The sequence below is a fragment of the Pleurodeles waltl genome, chromosome 8 (genome assembly GCF_031143425.1).
Source record: "Pleurodeles waltl isolate 20211129_DDA chromosome 8, aPleWal1.hap1.20221129, whole genome shotgun sequence".
Taxonomy (NCBI): Eukaryota; Metazoa; Chordata; class Amphibia; order Caudata; family Salamandridae; genus Pleurodeles; species Pleurodeles waltl.
In genome coordinates, this window is record NC_090447.1 from 1,482,600,316 (window position 1) to 1,482,617,392 (window position 17,077).

The 17,077-nt window shown below is 43.2% G+C and overlaps 1 protein-coding gene across 3 annotated transcripts in view; it reads left to right on the forward strand.

Moving 5' to 3' along the window:
- GRAMD1C (GRAM domain containing 1C) overlaps positions 1–16,236 on the forward strand; it is a 1,284,216-nt gene extending 1,267,980 nt beyond the window's left edge. For all 3 annotated transcript variants that reach the window (XM_069202670.1, XM_069202671.1, XM_069202672.1), the window contains one exon: positions 7,453–16,236. In XM_069202670.1, coding sequence (XP_069058771.1) covers positions 7,453–7,536 — 84 coding nt within the window. In that variant the 3' untranslated portion in view covers positions 7,537–16,236. The remainder of the gene's footprint in view (positions 1–7,452) is intronic.
- The last annotated feature ends 841 nt before the right edge of the window (positions 16,237–17,077 follow it).

Sequence of the window (17,077 nt, forward strand, 5' to 3'; positions counted from 1 at the left end):
CCTATCCATCCCTCAAGCAGTCTGTGCCTCTTGACCCCGCAGTGGACTCTGGCCAGACTCCGTGGCCAACGCCTCTCTCGACTCCAGCACCACAACCCACACCGGTTCCTTGCACGTCAAAGACAGCACCAATGCTGGTGGAAGAACCTATTGTGGTTTCTGATTCAGAAAAGAGCCCAATGCAATCTGGGGAAGTTCATTCTGCTCCAATTTTGCCTTAACCGATAAAGCCTCTTACTGTTTCAGACAGAACTTAGCCATTGCCTCAGAACAGGAATTCACTTCATAACCTTTTTGGCTGAGACTTAGACTATGTCCAACATGGTCCAGATAATAAATCAGATGATGACCAAATGTATGTTGATAAAAAAAAAAGTCAAATGGACCTACAGGAAGCCAGTGAAAGGATACTTCCCCAGACACTGATTCGAATTCCCTTCTGTGTCCTCTACTGAAGAACTGGCCACCTTTGCAGTGGTCATTTGCTGCAGCGCTGAAGTTCTCGACCTACAGTTATCCTCTTTTGAGGTAAAACCAAATGTGCTTATGGAAATACTGCAGCTCGGCAGACATCCACTAAACCACTCTTGGCCTCCAATGATGCACTGACTGATACCTTGTTGGGAATTTGGGTCAAACCCTCTTCTTGACCGCCGGTAAATAGGCAAGTGGCCAGATGACATAGACCTGTGCCAAGAAACTAGGCCTTTCTTTCATAAAATCTTGAAAGTTTGGTGGTTCAGGCATCCATCAGCAGACTAAATCCAAACTAATTACTCACTACCCCTCCAGAAAGAGTCCAAACATATGAAGGCCTTGGAGAAAAGGATGTTCTCCTCAACCAGCTTGGCCTTCAGTTCTCTCAATGCCAGCTGTCTCCTGGGACATTACTAGCACACATGGTGAGACAAGCGCTTGTCAACAGTCACAAAAAAAGCTTTTTGGCTACAAATCAGACTCCGCACTAGAACGCTTTAAAGAAAGTAGTGTGAGAGCATGCTCACTCTGCCTCTCTGCACCCGTGCAGCAGTATTTCCAACAGTTTTAACCCTTTTCAAGTTTAGGCAGGGGTTACCAACAACATCAAAGACCATCGTAACCGCACCCTCCCCCACCCCAAAGCGCTTCAGTGTCGGGGTAGTGGATCAAGCCAACAGCATCCAGATCTTCAGGAACAGCTCACTGCCCAATCACTCGCCCCTCCTGCTACACTCCCAAAACTGCTTGAACTTGCCTCCTTTGGCAAGTGGCCAACTGGATAGAGGAAGGGTACAACCATTTCTCCAAGGGTGACATTAGATCAGTGAGTCCTCCAGACAGTCCAACAAGGATATGCTGTGCCATCCTTGACAGATCCACCACATATACCTCTATCTATAGATCATCTTTCGGTTGACCATTTGTCCATCCTCCAGCAAGAAGTTTAGGCTCTTCTGGCCAAAGGAGCCATAGACAGGATCTTGGTGTCAGAAATAGAAACTGGATATTATTCCTGAATTTCTAGGTACCGAAGAAGGACCTAGGCCCCCATCCGATTTTAGAACTTCTTCCTCAAGGACAAATTCAGAATGCTCACGCTAACCCAGGTTATGTCTTCCCTGAATAGTGGTGACTGGATGGTAGTGATAAACTTTTAGGATACCTACCTTCACATCCCTGACCTGCAGCCCCACAGGCAGTACAAGTGGGTTAAGGTGAGCCACACGCACTTCCATTTTTCTGTGCTCCCCTTTAGCCTCACCAGTGCCCTTCAAGGATTCATGAATATTATGGCAGTGGTCGCAGCTCATTAGTGGGGTTTGGAATACCAGTCTGTCTTTACCTCAATGACTGGCTGCTTAAGGCAGGCTTGCTGCAGTTAGTTGTAGATCATCTCCAGACAAGGGCAAACCTTCTCACTTCTGTGGGGTGCTCTATCAGTGTGCCAAAGTCTCACCTGACTCCTTCTTAGAGGCTCCCTCTCACCAGAGCAGTAGTAGATACTGTGCTTTTTCAAGCATTTCCACTGGCTCAACGAGTCCATAAAGTTCAGGTTATGATCCCAGTGTTTCAGCGCTTGTCCTGGATATCAGTGAGAGTGAATGAGGCGTTTGAGCCCCCTAACCTTCTACATCCTTCTTGTAGAACATACCACATGGCGCATGCAGGCTCTACAGTGGGATCTGAAGATTCAGTGGACTCAATGTTGGGGCAACCTGTCAGATTTCATCCAGGTTTCATAGGAGACTGTGAAAGATCTGCAGTAGTGACTGCTGCTGGACTAGTGGCAGACCCCTCTCCCTATGATGGTGGTCATCATGGATTCATTGTTGCTGGGCTGGGGAGGTTATCTGGGAGCGGTGATGATCTAAAGGCTTTGCTCTCTGGCGGAGACCCAGCTCTACTTCAATCTCTTGGAGTTGGGGGCAATCAGATTGGCAAAAAAAGGCCTTCCTTCCATCCTTCATTGAGAGGCTGGTTCAAGTTCTCAATGGACAACATTACCGCCATGTGGTACTGCAACAAACGGGGCACAGTGGGGTCCTGGTTTCAGCACCTGGAGGCTCTGCGTCTGCGGAACTTGATGAGTGACCAGGGCATCTTGCTGATGACCAACCACCTGGCAGGATCTTTGATGGACAAGGAGAAGTAATTCAGGCAGTGTTGTTCAGCGGATCAAAGCCTAAAATTAAACCCTGAGGTGGCACAGGGCATCTTCTGCCATTACTGAGAATGTTGACTCATTCTCTTTGGCACTGCTGAGAATATGCAGTGTCCAAGCTATTGCATGTTGGAATACCCAAGGTGATTCTCGCTCTGAGACGCCTTCCATCTAGAGTGGAGTTTGTGAATTTTGTATGCATTCCCACCCCTGTCTCTGCTGCACACAGTCTGAAAAACATCAGAGTGGGGTACCTTGAACCTTTGGTCATTAGGCTGCTGCTTCTGAAGGATCTGCTGTTGCAGCACATGGGCAGGGTTCTCAACCCAGGCCTATGGAATCTACAACTCAAATCATGGAGATTGCACGGACAACAGTTGAATGCATTAGACCTCCCTCCCAAGCTAGTGAATGTCATCTTGCCGACTAGGTGGACATCTACAAAAACATCTATACTGGATGCTGGGAAAAGTTTGTGGATTGGTGTACTTCTCATCAGAGCGAACCGTTGCATGTCAAATTATCAGATGTTCTACTTTTTGTGTTATCTTTGGCCCAGCAAGTACTTGCTGTGGCCACTGTTAATATTTATTTGTCAGCCTTTTTATGTTTACCAGATCAACATTTGTTGTTCAAATCATCTGCTGTGATGTGTTTTTTAAAGTATTAATCTATGTTCCCACCCACAAAATTTGAGATGCCATAGTGAGACCTTAATTTGGTTCTCATATATTTGATGTGTACCCAGTTTGAATCAATGCACAGCTCCCCTCTTCGTCTTCCAACTCTGAAAAAAATCTCTTGGTGATAACATCAGCTCATCGTATTACTAAGTTGCAAGCTCTGTCCAGCAACCGTATACCACCTTTTTCTGGACAGACTGATACTACAGACAGACGAGGGCGACATTTCTGCCTAAGGTCGTGATCACCTACTGCCAGTGCCCTGCTCTTGAGGATCCAGCTTTCCTCACCTAGCACCCCACACCTGACAGCCTGGTTGTGCAGACCTCAATTTCCAAGATTAATCTTGGTGTGTTACCTACCACACCACTGGATAGGTAATCCAAGAGGCTGGACACCTTTGATAAGAAGATTTTCTCTTCCACCAGCCTTTCACTGCGGTCTGTTAACAAAGCATGCCTCTTGGGTCGGTGCACCCATACAGTCCGCCATTGCAGAGATGGAGCGAAGTTCACAATACACTGCAGACTGGGCACAACAGACTTACTGTGTAGAGCAATTCTTTCTTTGGGGGTGCTCTGTTGTCACGCCTGGCTGAGCTCAACTGACTTCTCGGGGGATGTCCAAGCTTCTCTTACTGATGGCACATGCATGTTTGGTGACAAGGCAGGTTAAGTGCTCGAGCGCTTCAAAGACAGCTAGGGCACCGCTGTTTTGTTGGAACTCACCATGGCCCCAGTCTGATCTCATTCTGCCTTCCGCTCTTTCTGTGACTACGGTAGGAGCTACCAGTCACATCTATTTCCATCTGGCTACCACAGCAAGCAGGCTCCCTAGTCCTTTTGTGGCTGAGTACACAGCTCCCACAAACCTTGTTAGACCCAAAGCCTGAGATCTGCCAAGTCTACTAACCCCCTGTACAAGCACAGCCTCCAAACCTCTTTCGCATACCCCTGCAACATCACAGGCACCCAGCTGGCGGCAAGATCCAGCACCACCTATCCATAACTTCGGTTAAGTGGGTGCCGGCAAATTGTTCAGCACAGTTATGCCTTTCCATTCGCAGAACCCCTGCCATCCATACTTCCCTCCTCAGATTGGTTAACAGAGGATAATCACTCCCTGTTGTGTTACAAAGTATATGCTCTTTAGGCCAAATGGGTCATCGAGAAAGTGCCGGTATCAGAAGCAGGTCATGGTTGTTATTCCCACTACTTTCTGGTACGGAAAAAATGGAGGCCTCCACCCTCATCTAGATCTGAGCCCTTTCAACTACTTCCTGAAGAAAGAGAAATTCAAAATGCTCACCTTGGCTCAGGTCCTTCCTGCCCTGAACTCTACTGGATGGTAGCGCTGGATTTGTAGGAAGTATATTTTCATTTACCCGTCCTTTTGGCCCACAGACGTTACCTGCGCTTCACAGTGGGCCACGATCACTTTCAGTTTGCTTTTCTCACCTTTGGCCTTTCCAGTATCTCTTGCGTGCTCATTAAAGTGATGGCAGTGTTTGCAGCCCACCTGCTGAGGTCAGGGGTTCCAGTCTTGCCCTACCTCGACGACTCGCTGTTGAAAGTGGGCTCACCCCAGGCAGTTGGCCTCCACCTCCAGATTATGGTGGACCTGTTAATCTGCCGAAGTCACACCTGACTTCCTTTCATCAGAGCCATTCTGGACACAGTGCAATTCTGCACCTATCCTCCAGAGGGGCGAGTTCGGGATATTGAGGCTATGATACCAATGTTTCAGCCTCTATCTGGGATTTCAGTAAGACTGACTCTGAGGCTGCTTGGTCTTCTGCCGTCCTGCCTCCTGCTGGTAAAGCATGTTTGCTGGGATATGCAGCTCTGCAGTGTTACCTGAAGTCCCAGTGGGCACAGCATCAAGGAAATGTCTGACCTGGTCCAGATATTGGAGGGAACCTCAAAAGCCCTGCAGTGGTGGCAAACAAACAATGATTGGCTCAGTGGCAGACCCCTCTCCGTTCACCACCCAGATTTTACAGTGGTGACAAATGAGTCACTGTTGGGTTGGGGCAGTCATCTGAAATCGGTGGAGATCAGAGGACTCTGGTCTTTGGTTGTGTGAGCTCCACATCAACTTTTTGGAGTTAGGAGGGATTCACTTGACATTGAAAGCCTCCAAGCATCCCACCACAAATACCGTATACGTCTGCCGTTGGGACAGTTTATTTGCTTGGTGCATTGAAAAACATGTTGATGCTCTTTCTACACCTTTTTCCAATGTGTTACTGTTTGTTTTGTTGTTAGCCTATCAAAACCTTGCTCTGGGCAGAGTTAAGGGATATCTTTCGGCCATCTCAGCTTTTTTGCGGTTGCCAGATCAACCCTCCCTGTTCAAATCATCTACTGTGAACATTTTCTAAAGGGCCTTCAACACAACTTCCCCCCAAATCTTTTGTCATACCCCAATGGGACCTTAATTTGGTTTTAACCTTCTTAATGTGCTCACCTTTTCAACTCATGCATAATTGCCTCCTATGATTTCTGATGATCAAGACATTCTTCTTGGTGACCGACACATTAGCTAGGAGGGTCAGCAAACTTCAGCCACCTTCTGGTAACCCTCTGTACCCCAGCTTCTTCCCAGGCTAACTGGTTCTCTCCACCCGTGCCTCTTTTCTGCCGTTGGTGGGTCACACCTTTCCATGTCAGCCAAACCATCACACTGTCTACCTTCTTTGCTCCTCCTCACCACTCCAAGAAGGAGGAGAGACTCCACTGCTTGGACGTGAAAAGTGCATTGTTGGTCTACATCAATCACACCAGAGATCACTGGGCGGACGATCAGCTCTTGGATAGGTTAACTGGAGCAAAAAAAAGGGAAAAGCAGTGCAGAAACTGACCATCCCCAGATGGATTGTACTCTCCATTAAGATCTGCTACGCATTGGCCAGGAAGTAAGCTGCTGAGAGCTTGTGGGCTCATTCCATCAGAGTAACAGCTGCAAGCACTGCATTGGCTTGCAGAGTCCATGACCTGGACATCTGTCAGGCTGTGACGTGAGCATCCTTGTACACGTTCACCAAACACTACTGCCTTGACAGTCTGGTCCGTTATAATGGACACTGCTTGTTCGGTCCTCCAGGATTTTTTGGTCTGAACCAGTTTACTGACCCACCTCCAGGGAGGTATTGCTTTGGTATCTATTCTAAGGTAAATAATATGCAGCTAGAAGTTTCTTATCAGATGAACAAGTTACTTAACTTTGGTAATGCTTTACCTGGTAGAGACTGTAGCTACAGATTCCTTACTGACCCTCTGAACCTCATAGTTTCTGCGAGCTGGTCTTCCTTCCTAAAAAGGTCCCCATAGGTCCTTAGTTTCTGTACACTGATTAGTCAGCCTTCTGACGTAGCTCTGCACTTCTGACATGGAAAGAGTTACGTAAACAAACTGATGTTAACACTGTGGGGTGGCACCATTATATACGTACCTTTCACGTCACATCTGGCACAGAGGCTCTTGGCACCACATACTGGTGTGCAGAGGTACTGCTCAAGATTTTCAGCATGATCCCTGGGGAATATCCTAATGTAAGGAATCTGGGACTAGAGAGTCTCTGTCAGATGAGGTGTTACCAAATGTAAGTAACTTGTTCATTAGCACATTAAAGCCAGACCTGTTGCCATTTCTTTATGAAGAGAAAATTCTGGAATGAGTTAGATGAGGATGAAGCAGAAATGTTGCCTCAAAATGGTGATGGGAAAAGATTTGGTAATGACAGCCAGCTGGAACTATTAATTGTTAATCTGTTTTTTTAAATTTGTAGTTTATTTGGTGTATTAAATTGCATAAGTGATTCAGTCTATTTCAAGTATTTCATTATGTTTTTTCAAATTATTGTAGTAAATTCCATTAGTGGTTCACGGTACATAATTTGTATTAATGATGTTTAATGGTATCTTATATTATGCCTCTTGTCTAAAAATTAAGTAATTTTCTGCTAAGTACTAAAATTTGTACAGGGCATTCAAGAATATCTGCATATGTGTAATTAAAGTTTGGTGTATAGCTATACTAGCTTTTTGTAGACATAATTATGCTGTCTTAACCTTTATGTATCGTTCCCAATTTACAATACTTTGATTTGTGTCCTGTTTATACACAGCTAAAGACCTCACTCCTTCTTCTCCAGAAAAGCTTTGACCTCATAAACAACACCAAGACCTCCATGGGCACTTCCGAAGGCTAGTTCAACAAGTGTGCCTTTATTAAGGAAATTGGCGACCTAGACACTAATTTGGAACGAGACATGGCCTGGGCGAGGGCCACTGAACCGTTTGTGGGAGCTTTATTTTAATCAGGAGCTGATCATGTGGTGTTCAGAGACTAAATGAGCATGCAAGGCTATGCTTGCTGCATCCAGCAGTACTTCTTTGATTAAGTGGCCTTTTCAGGTTTGTTTAGCTGATGTCATGGTAAATTGAGTGAACAACTGAGAAGGATGAAGGAAGTATTAGTTCAGAAAAACGTTTTGTCAGAACAATAGAAACTAGCCCTTTGGTTTTAGGTATTTTTCCTTCGTCCACTGTGGGAGCCTCGAACGACAACAAAGAGCCTTAATTCATCTCTGTTCTCAATAAAAGTGAACCCGGTTCGTCTCCTTTTTAACGTTGGTTTGTCCTCAACATTTGTAATAAATAAATACCTGGATCAAGTTGATCCTTTCTAAGACATTTTAGCTACTGAAGCTCTTCCTTTGACAAAAGAATAAAAATTATTATTTCCTACAAAAAATTTGAAAATAAAAACATTTTAATGGAGCGCATGGGACACATTCCTTACAATATATCACGGCCCAACACTTAGGCGAACTATACACGTTGTGGTGTTCATGGAGGATAAGTACTCTTCTCTACTCACAAGTATTTTTAAAAAACATCATCCTACTCAAAAGAAAGGCTAGTGTCTTCTGTGGACTGGGGCCAGTGGTGCCTCTGTTGCTGCCTTTCTTTCTTTCATCCAATTCAGTCCAGAGCCTCTTTTAATGTTCTATTTTTCCAACAGGTTGTACCGCTATTTGTCAAATGCTAAAAGGTATTTGGTTATGAACTAGTGCTGGGGTCTGCTCTTTGGCCTCGAGTATGCTGAGGCAGTATAGGAAATCGTTTCGTATTCCATGTGTTTAGAGATGAAGGCAGGCACAGGTGGTAAAGATCATTTAGATGAATGCTGCATAATGTGAGCTGTGACTAAATTATAGTGGTCTTACACTACCAGCTAAACATTCAACCTATAAAAATAATTGCATCACATCTATAAGTACTCCGATCAAATCACAGGTGCACTTTAACCTCCATTACCAGTCTCCGAACCATAGAACTTAGGAGTGCTCAGACACAGGCAATGAGACTGCACCCACAATCAACGTGTGCGCAGTCCCATATGCCATTTATTTCGCTATAAAATGCCTCGTTTCATGGTGTGAAAATGTTTTGAAAGAGATTGGCATTTTTTTAGTTTATAGATTTCCACTTTTGCCACCACTGTCATACAAAGTGTTTGATTTTCATTCACAGTACTCACTCTCGCATATTAAGTAATTCATATTTCATTTACCAGAAATAAGTTTTTGAGGTGATGGGGGAGAACACTTTTAAAAGAGACTTCGATGTTGAAGAACTATAACTTCTAATGCTTTAATTTGTTTATTTTTCGGTAAAATGTGAGCAGTTTGTGTCAATTATATTTCTGGAGGTTTTGGTGGTTCTGGATATTGGTAAATTGGAACACAAGTCTGATTAATTCTCCTATCTGAAAGAGACTTCTTGCTGCAGATTCCTTACCCCTGATTTTCCGAGGCGTCAGGCTGGATCCGGAAACTTTTGCTGAGCAATATACCCTTGTGCGTGCCCTGGCGTGACTCCATTCGGTTTCACATGGCGTTGTTGGCATCATTAGCGCTGGAAGTGATGTCGCGGTCACCTATATAGGTGCCACACAGGCACGTGGGTGTCAGTTTCTTTAATCACAACTTTCCGCGCCAGAGCCATGATAACAACTGGTGCATATGTGTGGCAAAATTAGGGCCCTGAAAAAGGGGTCACCATAACCCTAGTAAACAATTCTTCAGAGTGTGGGGCATGGGTGGGTGTAAGGAATCTACAGCTAGAAGGAGTCTCTACCAGATAATGCGTTACCAAAAGTAAGTAACTTGTTCATTTGATAGAGACCTCTAGCTGCAGATTCCTTACCTTTGATTAGATACTCAAGTCATCTCCTCCTTGCAGTGGGCTGCAAACAATGTTTTTAGAGTAGAAAGTCCTGCAGGACCGAATGGGTAAAATGCCCATCCCTGCAAATCTGACTATCCAGGTAGTAATGTCTGGCAAACGTGTGCAAAGATGCCCACGTTGCTGCCTGGCAGATGTCCAGGACTGGGTCTCCGCATGCAAACGATGTGGTCACATCTTTTCCCCTGGTGGAATGGGTTTGCAAGCCCTCAAGAGGCTGCTTCTTAGCCAGGGCATAGCAGATCTTAATACAGACAACGGCCCAATGCAAAATGGTCCGCCTCTGTACTGCCCAACCCTTCTTTGCTCTCACATAATTCACAAAGAGTTGGTCATCCACCTGGAACTCTTTTATGCGGCCAAGGTAGAACAACAACGCTCTTTTTGGATCCAGCCAGTGGAGTCTCTGCTCTTCCTTAGAGGAATGTGGGGGAACAATGAAGGTGGACAAGGTGATAGACCCAGATGGAATAGGTTCACCACCTTAAGATGGAAAGAGGCACAGGTGCGAAGCACTACAGTGTCTGTTTGTCTCGTGAGATATGGTGGCTTAGATGATAAGGCCTGTATTTCACTCATCCTCCGGGCAGATGTTATTGCCACTAAGAAAGCTGTTTTCATGGTAAGCTGCTGGAGGGGACAATTGGGCAGTGGCTCGTAGGGAACACACGTAAGGTAAGTGAGAACCAGGTTAAGATGCCACTGAGACATAATAAAGGGTGTAGGGGGAAACATATGTACATCCCTATTAAGAAACCTATTTACAATAGGAGACTTAAACAGAGAGTGTTGATCAGGCAGCCACAGAAAGGCGGACAAAGCAGAGGGATAGCCCTTCAGAATGCCCAAAGCAGAACGCTGTTGGGCAAGAGAAAGAATGAAAAGAAGAATATCAGATAGAAAATCAGCGAGAGGATCTATAGACTTCTCTGTACAATATCTTACAAATCTTTGCCAATGGCAGGCATACACCATTTTTGTGGCGGAATGCTTGGCTGCCAAGTTAACGTTACTGACTTGGGGATGAAGCTCAAAAGCTGTCGCTGCTCAGTCTCCACGCATGAAGGCGCAGAGTTGACAGTTCGAGTGGAGAACCCTCCCAAGCTCCTGCACCAGAAAATCCTCCCAATAGGGCAGCCTGATCGGAGGATTGATGCTCATTTTCAAACGCTCAGGATACCAGACTCTCCATGCCCATTCCGGAGACACAAGGATTACTTGGGGCCCGGTCGTTGTTGATCTTTTTGAGAACTCAGAGCAGGAGTGGTATTGGCGGAAAGGCATACAGGAGGCCTGAGCTCCATTCATGACAAAAAGCATTGCAGAGTGATTGCCACTTTGAAAACTCCAACGTTCGAAGGCGAATACAGCTAAACAAGGCTCTCCACACTGCTGAAAGAGACATTGCATCACCTCCAAGTGGAGACACCACTTGTGATCCACTAGGCATCGACGGCTGAGTTTGTCCACCCTGGCGTTCAGAGAACCTGCCAGGTGTTGAACCATCAGGGTTATGCCCTGCTGTTCCAGCCATGTCCAGAGACGAAGGGCTTCTTGACAAAGTGTCACCGACTCCACTTCACCCTGCTTGGTGCAGTACCACATGGCGGTAGTGTTGTCAGTGAACACCTGCCCTAACCTCCCCTGGACAGAGGGAAGAAATTATTTTAATGCTAGTTGATCACTCTGAGCTCCAGCAAGTTTATGTGGAGTCTGGATTCCGCCAGAGACCTCTTATCTCCATCTCTCCCAGTTTGTAATCCACCACTCCAGGTCTTTTGCAATTCCCTCAGAGATCGGAACCATGTCGTGAGAATTCCCTGATGCTGCGGCCACTGGAACTTCAGGACCCACTGCAGAGCCCGCATATGCCATCTGGCATGTTTTACCAGCAGGATGCAGGAGGCCATGAGGCACAGCAGTCTCAGAATCAGTCTCACCAAAACCCAGGATAGAGGCCGAGACATCTGTATCAGAGCCTGAATATCCTGGACTTGGGTCGGGATGAAAAACCCCAAACAACCCTGTGTTCAGAACAGCTTGAAAGAGCACCTGAGAGGGAGTCATTTGTGACTTCAGCACATTGATAGTGAACTTCAGCAGATGCTGGAGCTTAGTCAAAGACGACTGCCTGCGGCAAGCCCACCTACAACAGCCAGATGTATTTAGATCCAATATCCAGTGGCCTTTAAGTATCTTATGCATTCCATACTGACTCAGGTTTGAAATCAAGCACCGCCTTGCCAACAATCCTTGATCTTTCTTGGCCAAGCTAAAACCCTACAGAGACCTAACATTTGAATATTGAACTACATTCCATAGAGAGTGGCAGGCATGTAACCTTCTGCTTACCAGTATTACTATTATATGATACACGCACTTTTGCCAACACTATGGCTCTTAAAAACTTGCCTTGCCGTCCATTATGCATCATCTCGCAAGTGATGCTGTTTCATTTATATTGCTTAAAAATAAAAGCATGCAAATAAGTGTATCTAATAGGGAAAAGTGCTTCTGACTACAGTAAAATTAAATTGAGGAGGCCTTACCTCAGCATTGCATAATTTTCAGTGTCCCAGTTAGTAAACAGACTGTTCCTCTTTAGTACATTCTAAGATTTTGCCCTCTTAAGTTGTACCAAGACAGAATTTCTGTGATGACCAGAACTGGCAATCAAGCTATCTTGTTGACCAGTATGAGAGTACTCCACCTCTGTTTTGCAGTTTGTTGAGCTATTGAAAGAACTACCGACTAGACTTTTTCAAAGCTGATCCTCTGATTGGGAATTGCAACTAAGAGTGAGAGTTTAATACCTTTTTTCAATACATACTTTGCATCCAGCCTCCTCTAGAAGTGATGTGGAGATCCATTTTCTATGTTCAGCTGGTTGTCTGTGGAGATCTTTCTCCCACCGTCTGTAATTCTTAGGGGAAGCCAAAATCTAAAGATATTTGCACTATATACTACACTATAGTGGCTGTTCCGTGTTAACTAGAAATCATTAGCCACATACTGAGAAGCTCAACGTTTGTGAGCAATGTGCATTTTGTTGTTTGTTTGGTAACAGAAGAATGACAACAGTTAATACTGGCAATATTCATAAAGGGAAGTTCTTACAAAGTGATGAACTTTAAAACACATCTGAGTATCTTAATGTGGCTATCTAATTTAGAATTAGTATTCCGTGTTGATGAATATCTCTAGTTGATTGACCACTTCCACTGTTTCCAAGTATGTCTTGAAGCATAGAACATAATATGGATATTATCATGTTACAGCTTTGTAGGGCCTGGAATCTTTCATGCGCTGATTTACTACTATTGTTGACTCCTGTCATGCTGCCTGCTAAGAGGTAATCTTGCAGTATCTGTCTAATATCAGAACATTGGAATGTCGGGAGCTCCACTGAAAGCAATGAAATGCTCTGGGCTTCTAATGGCCAGTAGAAGGCCAGAGCTCCAACAGTCCCATGATTATGTTAACAGTTTTGCTGTGAAGAAAGACTTCAAGGAGTCTGAGGTGATTTTAGTCCCCTCTGGCTCCATCAGGCCTTTGTTTTATTTCTTAGAACATTCTGCCATCTAGTGGCAGAATGTTCTGATAGCCCTATAGCCCTCCATAGCTGGGCTATACAGGCATTAAAGTCCCACTCCTAGGAACTGGCCTTTAATTGCCTGTATAGCCCCCTATAGCGGGCTGTAAGGCTGTAGTAAAGTCCCCCTAGCACTCTACTGGGAGCTATGAATATGAGCAGCAGTTGTTGAAGGATACGTAGAAAAGTGTGCAATAATTCCAACTGGCAAAAATGTTTTACAAAATGGGAGGTGCTTAATTTATTATTTCAGGAATGCCTTGTTTTGTATTCATGTCATACCACGTTTGTTCCAAATCCTATTTGTTCTACATTTAAAAGTTAATTCTGTCACTACAGTACCCAGTGAGAGGAAACTAATAGCTGTGCCTATAATTTATGTAAGGTTCATTTATATATTCCTTTTATGCATCTGCTTCGTTACATGCCGAATATAGATGTTTTTCTAGATTACCTAGTACTCCCTAATTGAGAAGCGCCCAATGTTTGCTGTCTGAAACAAATTACTTGCATACCTTTGTTTTACTTGGAGGAGGAGAATGGTGTGGATCTTATTACAAATTCCCACTTATGTAAGACTTATAATAGACAGCACAGTCTCAATAAGATAATGATTGATTTAGTTAAAGCTTGTGTCTTTTCGCCTCAGTTGGCAAATCTTTGTTTTTATTTTCCCAGATTTAACTTGTAGTCTTGGCAACTGAACCTCTATAAAATGGAAATGGGCATTACATGTATACTTTTACACAATTGAAGAAAATCATTCTGGGCATTTTCTGTCCATTCTTTTGGAGTGCAATACAAATTGATCATATTTCATGCACTGCCCCATGCTAGTTGCTTGCTAAATATTATAATACCAGGGTGTTTAAAGGCCTTATCTACAAACAAAAGGAAAAGACATTTAGCTTTGTAAGCATACCTATACAGAAAGATACGCAAAGTCAGTCATTGGTCTTCATTCCATATTTCATGTAAGTGTTATTGAAAAGGTCAGGACATCAGGACGTGAATTAAATTTGTTTGGGATACTATCCCCTTTTTTTTACTTCATACAGCAAGATCCACTTTTCCGGACTGTTTTAGTAATGATGCATGAAGATATGCTTCTGTAATATGAAAAGTTTCATGGAATTGAATAAGAGTTACCTTTATAATTCAGTATCAAAATACTGATCTATACGTATGGTAGTCATGTTTTAGGGTGAATTTTGCAAGATGTTAAGTGGCATAATTTGAGAATTGAAAATTGAGTTTTTGAAAGCTTGGTTTGAAAGTATATAATTTTCTAATTTTTGTAAAGATTGAGATCCTCTAAAGGCATTTAATGTATCTAAGGTTCTAGAGCTCTATTGAAATCACAGGGCTAATAAAGCAAGAGTATCATGGGTATGGGTAAGTAATTTCTTTGTTTCTTAATCTCAGCAAACCAGTTGTTACTATTGGGTTTGTGGTCAGAGGATCTGAATAGGAGTGCAACACATTTTAAACCCAGAGTGTTACATATAAGGAATGGCTGAGGAACATTTGTTGCACAGAGTAGTAAAAAACCTCCTTTGGTCTGATGATGTCCATGATAGTGTGAATACAGGACTGTGGTGGTCATTGAGCAATAAATGGTGAGCAATAATGAAGTGCAAGTTGCATCCTACCTCATTCTATTCATCTGAAAGAGAATCCGAGCATGAAGTAAAAAATAAATGTACACAGGGTGAGATTCTGTTTGTGTTTAGGTAACTGTTTTTTTTTTTCTTCAGAAAACTGTCAGTTATTTAAGTTTACTGTTGCCTCTTGTTTGTGATAAATTTGTTAGGATTTTAAAGTTGTAAATTAGAACATAGGCAAAATTAATTATACATGTAACACCTGAAATTGAGCCCTGACGGTATTTCTGAGCCTAGTCTGGGGAACAGCAAACAGGCTGGCTGTTTTTATAACATTGTTCCTTGAGTATTGTTTGATATCCAGAGTGGGCTAGTAAACCATTGCCAGATATGTCTTATTATTCCTAAATGGTGAATTTTAATGGTTTTCTGAAAATGCACAAACTAATGATAATGTTAAAACCAGTTACATCTCAAGATTTCCTATTTGTCCTTTGGGTCTGTTTTTATATGTTTCTATCAGTATAAATAATTCACACTGTGAAACAAAAAATGCAGTTTACCTATGATTGACATGGCCTGTTACAACAGTTTATGCACTTTAGACTTGGTTGTATTACAGCTTTTGACAAAGATTTTCAAAGCATGCAACGAGCCACTATTGTCCCCGTGTATTATTTCATGCAACAATGTCTTAGCCTAGTTTCCTCTTTGATGTCTATTTGCTGGATAAGAGAACTGTTCTATTTAAGTGTGCAGCCAAGTTATTCTGGTTATTAAAACTGGTGCTTTGGCGGGTCTTATTTCTGGACACTAACAGACATTATTAATAGAAAGCGGTCATGCACTGAACTTTTTTTTAAATGTCAAATATGGATAAATGATCTAACATTGTCTGGGTTCATGGAGGTTAAATTAAGTCCAGCAATACTTTTACAATGAACTACAAACCTATTCCCCAGATAATAATGTGCTAGGCAGAAACAAACATTTATGCATCTAAGCAGCAGTACTTGTAAGTGGAGCATGTGGCTTACTAAAGTGTCCTTGAGAGAGTTAAAAGCTGCCTAGTTCAGTTTTGATAACCAGAAACTTATTATAAATTTTCCTGTACAAGAAAAGCTTCACTACTAATCATTGACCACCATTCCATGTGGGAGTGGTGAAATGCAATTGAAGAACTTTCATGATCTAAACTTTATTATTTAAGATGATCCAGTACTGGCTGTAAACTGTCTGAGAGTTTTCTTTGTGATTTATTAGCAGCCTAGGAGCTGCTTATCCATCACAATAAGATTTTCTCTGACTGCTTTCAAACAAGAGCTAGGCGAACACTGCAACAGCAAGACATCTGTTTTAATTAAGTTGTTAATAATATATGTGTACCCTGTGTCTATTGTAATGTAAAACATGCAGACTACTGATAGAAATGTTAGTCTAATAAAGCAATTATATTAAGTTAAGAGAGTGTTATTGTTTCTTGTCTGAAACATCTGTCTTTTATACCAGGAGGGTAGCCCTTGCAAATATCTTATATCAAAATATGCCACTTAAGAGTAGGCAGGGAAATTATGATCAGGCAATCACTAGTAATGTTATTTATACCTGAAACCTAAGTAAATTCATCTGGTTAAAAGGAAAAAAGAAAACCAAAACATTCAATACCAGTGCAAATCTGGCCTGATGAGATTCTCCAGTGCGATTTATTTTCTCTAAGAAACACAAATCAGCTGATTATTGAGACCTAGTTAGAGATATAGCTGCATGACTGCCTAACATGTGGCTGAAGTGCCAAGTCCTCCTACAAGACCTGCCCGCTTAGGACCCCACTCCACCGTTTTTGATCAAGGCCCCCTGCTTCCCTCTCTCTGTTTACTTCTTGACCTCTCTCCTCCTCTGCTCTCACTCTCCCTCACTTTTCTGCTGCTTTCTGCCTCTGGCTTTCCCAGTTCTCTCTCGCCCATCTCACTTCCACCTTTGCCACTTCTCAGTTTTTTCTCCTGTTTTTCATTCTCTCTCTTTCTACCTGTGACACGTTTCACTTTTGCCTCGTTACTTACTACTCTTTTTCTCTCTTTGTTACTGTTTCTCAGTTTAGCCCAGTTCTGCTCTTTTCACTTTTGCCTCATTTTTCACATTTTCCACTCTTGTCATTCACTCTACCTTTTTGCCTACTTTTTACATCTTTTGCTTCATTTTTGCCTTCTTTCACTCCTTTCTTGTGCCTTTCACTTAACCCACACCCTGTTTCCTGCTGGTCGCTGTGCTCCGGCCTCCTTTCCTACCATGTTTGCCACATAGACG